General features: G+C 37.0%; 2 protein-coding genes across 2 annotated transcripts in view; both read left to right on the top strand.

Moving 5' to 3' along the window:
- Positions 1-1279, top strand: part of LOC107581679 (baculoviral IAP repeat-containing protein 5.2-like) — a 4814-nt gene extending 3535 nt beyond the window's left edge. Inside the window, exon 4 of the mRNA XM_016267297.1 lies at positions 1054-1279. Within this exon, the coding sequence (XP_016122783.1) occupies positions 1054-1146 (93 nt within the window). The 3' untranslated portion in view covers positions 1147-1279. The remainder of the gene's footprint in view (positions 1-1053) is intronic.
- Positions 1280-2061: 782 nt separating this feature from the next.
- On the top strand, positions 2062-6710 carry LOC107581678 (transmembrane protein 235-like). Its single transcript, XM_016267296.1, has 4 exons — positions 2062-2233; positions 2904-2960; positions 3356-3493; positions 6475-6710. Exons 1-4 carry the CDS (start codon positions 2062-2064, stop codon positions 6708-6710), a joined length of 603 nt encoding a protein of 200 aa, XP_016122782.1.
- The last annotated feature ends 560 nt before the right edge of the window (positions 6711-7270 follow it).

The following is a 7270-nucleotide window of genomic DNA, read 5'->3' as shown; positions in this document are numbered from 1 at the left end:
ATATATATACTTTGGCACAAATTATAAACAGGGTTATTTTGATTAATATCGTAATCACAATTATTTAACACTATTATGAGATGGTTATGAGATGGCTACTTTTCTGTAAATAAGGTTGCAATGACGTCTGCATATTAGATACCAGTGAAATTTCACAATTCAGAATACTAGGCTAACTCATATACATGTTAAAATAAATCATGTAAAAGTATTAACTTAACAGCCTACTTTAAAAGGTGACTTTACATGTCCGTGTTCTGTTCCGTCTCTGAGTGTGTGTGCACAGAAAGCCTCCTGAGGAACAGCACAAGTTCTCTTTCGCACTTTTAAAAACACAAATAAATGTAATCAACTTTTGCATTTTGCGAAAGTCACTTTACATGATTTTACTGATCTGCGCATGAAGTTTGGGCTTTTATGGAGGAATGAAAGCACACCGCTGGAAAGGGGGCGGAATAGGGCACGATAATAGTTTTATCTCGATTATTGTATTTTCATAATCATTGGAGGTTGAAATCGAAACTGTATTTCGATTAATTGCACAGCTCTAATACTAAATACTTGTATATAAAGTATAAGTTATACTTATATTACTTATAAAAAATTATATATATTAAATACTTCCCTGAAATCTGTGTAACATTGTAATGCATTATGACGTGAATAAAATGATTAGATATGATCAAGAGTTAAAGTGAAGTCTCAAACCCCTTTTGTTAGCATTTTGTATATTCTATGCTTTAGTTTTATAAACTTACCACTCTTACGGGACATTTAATTTATTATACTTAAAATATGTTTTATTTCTAGGAATTTCCTTGATCATTATGTAAGCCACTTTTAGACCTGTTGTTTTAAATACCTCTCAACATTTTTCTTAATTTTTGCTAATAGATGAATAAGTAATGTAGATAGTTGTATTTGATTTATATTTCTTTGTGACAAACTACATCTTATTTGGAGTCTCAAGTCAATTTTTTGCAACAGAAGTGCATCTTTCAAGTTTCCATAGCTGAATATCAGTATATTTTACTTGATTTTGTAATCTTTCAGAAAAAATCGTGTAGCCAGGCGATTGATAAATTTGAAGAGGCGGTGAAGATCAAGAGAGCCCAGATCATCCAGACTGCGATGGGGGAGGAGTGAAGAGTTTCATTTAGCTGTGGTTTGATTTTGGTCTGATTTTTAGTTTTCTTCTTTTCATTCCTTTGTATGTCATGGAACGCTGTATGTTCTTTTTTTTAAATGTTACCTGTGATGACATTTGTATGTCACGCCACCTGTTGAAATTGATACACATTCTTCCTCCTTATATAGTATTTATTTTAAAATGAGCTTAATAAAAAAAAACTCTCCCATGGCCTCTGTAAAATGTTTATTTCTTGTTCTTTAAGTCGTTTTGTTTGTTTGTCTGTTCAGTATAAAAACTTAAATAAAAAAAATGACTTGTATCTGTAACAAGAGTTTTCTCTCTTGGGAATGGGAAAACCTGGAAATATCAGGAAAAGTTCAGGTCCGGAGAAGTTAGTAGTAGCCTAGTTACTGAGATAATGGCAGCTCAGCTCTAAAATATTGCACTGTCTAAATTGCTCTTATAGTGAGACTTATTTCTTTTTAAAAAAAACCTTGGGAATTCAGTGCTTGTTTGTTTTTGGATTGTGAAAAGGATGGTTGGATAATGTCATGAAGGGTGTTGGTTATGCACTGCACGTCAGGTTTCCTCTGTACCAGTCACGCGTAATCTTGCGCTCCGTGTTAGTTGGACACGGACTGCACACACCGGTGAGGAATAAATGTCCAAGCAACCCACCTTTTCTTTTAACACCACACAACTTTTCTAGTAATAACATAACACCCTGCATGTCATTTTATGCTACTGGCATCTTGGATGGACAATCAACATCACTTATTCCAGCTGTTGGGCAGCGCGCGTGATTTACTCCATGAGCTCCAGGGACCCTTCAGTTAGGAATCTGATCGCGTCGCACAGCCAAATGGTATGGTTTTCAGCGTAGTTTTTGGATTATCCTGAATCGGAATCGAAAATCTATTCAGACCGATATGAAAATGACATACGGTTTCGTGGTCGTCGGCGGGGGTTTAACGGGTGTTCTCAGTTTCAGCTCTTTAGCGCTCGCCATTGGGACTGAATACTGGTACATCATCGAGGACAAACGCGCCAACCTCACCGACCCGGCGCGCACTAACTCTGGACTTTGGGGAGTAACAGATGGTATGTCGACCTTCATTTTCATTCTCATGTCTTTACCGTGTGGAGCTGTTGCCTTTGATCATAGTCCGATTATTATTATTTTTAATAGGTTCCTTTGGAATATCTTGGGCTTTAACTTGTGCGTGCAGTTCATTTGACCAATCTGGAATAGTTGGATCAAAATAAAGAATTAAATAGAGACTGCACCCGCAATACAACATCTAGCCCAATAATTAGTTTAAAACTGAGCATTTCAAAAACAATTAAATTAATTAATGTCCATGTCTTAATTTCTGTAACTTTCTTGGCGCATTTAAGATTCGTCTTCAAATTGTCATCTGGCGCCTCAACTATCTGAAACATTTTTTACCCCCAGTTTCAGTAACAAAACTCTAGCTATTCCGTTATATTTGTAATGTGTCATTTTTGTCGATGTAAGATATAGTAAGCTACTGAGCGATAGAGCAGCTGTTGCTATGGTTACTTCCTCAAGAAAAATCTAATTCTGCGCAGAAATTTAGCGCCATGTAGAATTTATTGTCTAACTGTTGTGGGCACTGAAACGTTGTTTGAAAACGCTGTTAAACAGGCTATATTAAGATACAAAATTAATATTTAGGGTCAGAGCCTTACAAATAGGGCAGCCATAATTTGCACCCTGTTGATTTGCTTTGTGTTTTTCTGACTGTAGATGTCCAAAGTCATACAGAGGACACTGGATATTCAGAATCAGAAAGGCAGATGGAAAGTAAGTGTTGTAAACCCTTTTCATAAACACAACAACCTTAACTCCCTTTAAAAACTGCTTATTGTACACTCTCAGAAAAAAAGGTACAAAAGCTGTCACTGGGGTGGTACCTTTTCAAAAGCTACACTTTTGTACCTTTTAGGTACTAATATGTACACTTTAGGTACTAATATGGACTCTTTAGGTACAAATGTGTGCCTTTTGAAAAGGTACCGCCTCAGAGACAACTTTTGTACCTTTTTTTCTGAGAGTGTACTGCAATGTTCTATCATGAAATATCTGGCTATAAATGTATCACTGTGCCATCATTTTGTATGTTAGCATGCTTAAGATGTTAGTTGGTATTTTATAAGCCATTTCTGAGTGGCTTAACAGCTGTAGTTTACGTCATTCAGTCATGCATCGCGTGATTGCCATCTTACTGCCCTTGAGTCTGGTGATGCTGGTGTTTGGAGGTATCTGTGGTCTCGTCAGTTCCCTCGCAAGAAGCCAGACACTCCTGATCGGATCCGCTTCATATTTCCTCCTGTGCAGTAAGTCTGACCCACTGAATACTGTGGTTAACTCAGTAAGCCTCTACTTTTATTAAAAAAATTAAAGTTTATATGCTGCTTGCAAAAATTATCTCAGGCAAATTAAACTTGTGTCTGCAGACTGGTGGAGTACAACATAGATACACAAAGTTCAAGTTCAAACAGTTGGCTCTGCAGTTCTCTGAATGACATTCAAAAACCGGAAGGCTGAAGGCATTACTCACCTAGAATTATTGTAATGCCAGAGTCTTATGGGACTGAAGTTATTGCGGTTCATCGTTTTCCTCTCATGAAATTGATAGGATAATAGAGAACGTCCACCCAGCTATTTCTATGATTGAAATGGGCAATCTTAAGGTGAAAGGGAAAGGTGATACCAAAAAATATCTGGGTAGATATACAGTATGTAAGGAATAATACAGCCCTCAGTCATTCTGATCATGCATCAGTCTCTCATTCAAATGTGATATTATTGGTTTTTATTCTTCATTGAATGCATGCATGAGCAAAATAAAATAAAATAGACTAATAATCCATGCTGAGTACAACCAGAGCTCATTTCCTGAGACCCCTGCAAGAAATCCCAAAGTGACTTAAGTATCACAGGCAAGACAATTTTGCTTTGATCTTCAAACATACACACATAGGCATTGTTGAGACATAGCTGGCTTTACCGTGACACCAAACAGCATTTCAAAGCCTGTATCTGAGAGTGTCCTCTCACTATGTAGCCTGAAGACATATGACTTCAATAAAGGTTTCTTTAAAGGAGCCAGCCAGTGAACCCCAGCATTTATCACCGTGGTAATAAGGAACGCATGGCAAGTGTTTAACACAGTGAAGCTTGGAATATAAATGAGATGGTAACATTTTGGCATCAGTCTTGTTACTTACTTACATCGTCTTTAGTTGGTGGATTGTTTACAAGAATGTATAGTAAAATAAAGAGGCAATTTTGAAGGAATATTTTGACACAAGAGAAATTCACATGGACTGCTTTTTGTTAATAGTCTTCCTCTCATAAGATGACGCTTTTAAAGTAACCGTTCATCCAAAAATGAAAATCTGCTGAATATTAACTTACACGCAGGCCATCCAAGATGTAGATGAGTTGGTTTCGTCATCAGACAGATTTGGGGAAATTTAGCACTTGCTTACCAGTGGATCCTCTGCAGTCAATGAACGTCAGAATGAGAGTCCAAACAGCTGATTAAAAACATCACAATAATCCACAAACTTCCTCACGACTCTAGTTCAACCATTAATGTCTTGTGAAGTAAAAAAAAGCTGTGTGTTTGTAATAAATCCATCATTAAGATGTATTTATAAGAAACATGCAGTGTTTCACTTCAGAGGATGTTAAATGTTTGAACTCCCATTCTGACGCTATGCCATTCATTGCAGAGGATCCATTGGTGAGCAAGTGATGTAATGCTAAATTCCTCCAAATCTGTTTCTATGAAGAAACAAACTCATCTACATCTTGGATGGCCTGAGGATGAGTACATTTTCAACAGATGTTCATTTTTGGGTGAACTATTCCTTTAAGAAAATCAGCGCATCCATTCATCAGGCTGTGATTTGTGACATACACACAGTGCTGTATAAAAATAATCAGTAGTTCCTGGGTAGTACAGACTGTTTGGTCTAAATGAACCAGCAAATGTAAGATTAGAAACAAGTCAGTTTGTTCCTGTCTAGACTCTCGGCCATACTAATTAGAAACCGTATTACACTCTCTGTTTATTGGCTCTTAATTTTATGTGCATATTATGGCTGATGTGGAAATCCATTCTCATTTTGTCAGTGTTTAATTAGATGTGATTTCTGCTGCTGTTTATCCACATCAGCACATTCTGTTTTAATGAAGATTTGGTAATAATGGCTCACGTCTTGGAATCATCAGACGCACCAGGGTGCCACGGGAAGCTAGTTTGACTTCCTCCCTGTTTACATCGCTGATGCTAATGCTTCTCTTAATTCTGAGAGCGGATGCCATAGACTAGTCATGTGTGTTGTTAATGGCTCTCTGCGCTTACAGTAAGAGCAGTGTTTAGGGAGACAAGCGCTGCGCATCTGGAAGGAGAATGTTTTTGTATTCAGTTCTGGTTCAGTTGATTACAGAAAAAGGCAAATCGTTTTTGACATCTTAAAATATGGGTTTATTAAAATAAATCCCATAGATAATGCAAATATCAAGTTAGGAGCTTTAGCAGTAAAATATCAGCTTGATTAAGTGGGAATAAGATCACTGGATCCAGGCAATTTTGCACAGTTGCAAAAAAATGTTACAGGCATTTACAACTGAAGCAAAAGCTTACCGTTTAAGACCTGAATCAGTAAAGCAAAGCAGCCTGCTTGTTCACAAAGTATTTGGAGAGTTATGTCATACTTAATAGAATAGTTCACCTAAAAATGAAAATTTGCTGAAAATGTACTCACCGTCAAGCCATCCTAGATGTAAACAAGTTTGTTGCTTCATCAGAACAGATTTGGAGAAAATTAGCATTACATCTTGCTCACCAACGGATCCTCTGCAGTGAATGGGGGCTGTCAGAATTAATGTTTTGTGAAGCGAAAAGCTGCATGTTTGTAATAAACAAATCAGCACATCAGGGTCTTTATGCACATTTAGGCTTTAGTATTCATGACTGAATGTAGATATGATTGTGGCATTGAAGACATTAAAACCACCAAATGTTCTGTCAAGTACTTGTCATTGATTAAAAGAAATTGCTAAGCATAATAAAAGCGACTGGATTTTAAGGTCAAGTTAGATCTGCTGAATTAAGACTACTTGCAATTTTTAGTCCACATTTAAATATGTAACTGTTTTTTAAATCAATCTATCTACAGTACACCACAGAGTGAAGAATGTCTTGTAACCGCCGACAGAACAACAAGGTGTAGTCTAAATGATGCTTAATTGGTTTTATTTGTGTGTGTGCGCATTCATGCGTGCTTGTGCATGTGTTTTTCAGGTCTTCTCACTCTCTCTGGGGTGAGTCTGTACATCAGGTACTCTCAGAAGGCTCTGGAAGAAACTGAAAGGCGGATGGGCCGTGAGCAAATGGCTCAAGTGCACACATCATTCGGCTGGTCTATGGGCATGGCCTGGGTCTCCTTTCTTCTGGAGGTGATCACTGGTCTTCTCCTACTGCTGGCTGTCAGGCTGGTGCCTTTAACCCAGTATGAAGAGTCTGTTCCTCCCATATAGAGACTCGCCACTTCCTTGAACCATAAATTTCCATTTCAGGCAAGATAGTAAGGTCTCCTCTCTCTCTTGCATTGTTAGCAAAAATGCAGATGAACATTACAGGTCCAAAGTTTGGACACATCTATTCATTTCTATTATGATTATTTTCCACATTTTGGAATAATAGTAAAGTCATCAAAACCATAAAATAACACAAACGGAAGTAAACTGAAATGGAAAAAAATAATGTTGTAAAGATATTCATACAAAAGCACGATTTGTATTCAAAAATAATTTCACACACTTAAGATCATGAGAAACAGCTGGACAACCAAATTGCCCTTTGCAATATAGTATAAATATCAGAACTCTGTTATGTAACTTTCAGTCAATTTTTTCTATTAGTGTTTCATTTTATAGCATATAGACTAATTCAGAGGCCAACTGTCTGGCTCATCTCATGTTGATAATTGCTACTGTAATTTCTAGTAAATTTCATTTGTTTGCGCTTCTGTAATGTTATTTTCTTTTATGCTGGGCTCCGGCTTGCCAGTATTCATGTTTCTGTTTTTCTCTTGCTG

Source organism: Sinocyclocheilus grahami, unplaced genomic scaffold (assembly GCF_001515645.1).
Source record: "Sinocyclocheilus grahami isolate Dianchi unplaced genomic scaffold, SAMN03320097.WGS_v1.1 scaffold36.1, whole genome shotgun sequence".
NCBI classification, from domain to species: domain Eukaryota; kingdom Metazoa; phylum Chordata; class Actinopteri; order Cypriniformes; family Cyprinidae; genus Sinocyclocheilus; species Sinocyclocheilus grahami.
Note: the sequence above shows the minus strand (reverse complement) of the source record. Positions and strands in the feature narration are given on the sequence as shown.

Excerpts from the sequence above, each read along its gene's own strand:
- LOC107581678 (XM_016267296.1), top strand. The coding sequence starts at position 2,062 with ATGAAAATGACATACGGTTTCGTGGTCGTCGGCGGGGGTTTAACGGGT. Across the intron at positions 2,234-2,903 it reads ACTTTGGGGAGTAACAGATG|ATGTCCAAAGTCATACAGAG; the intron begins GTATGTCGACCT and ends TTCTGACTGTAG. Across the intron at positions 3,494-6,474 it reads TTCATATTTCCTCCTGTGCA|GTCTTCTCACTCTCTCTGGG; the intron begins GTAAGTCTGACC and ends TGTGTTTTTCAG.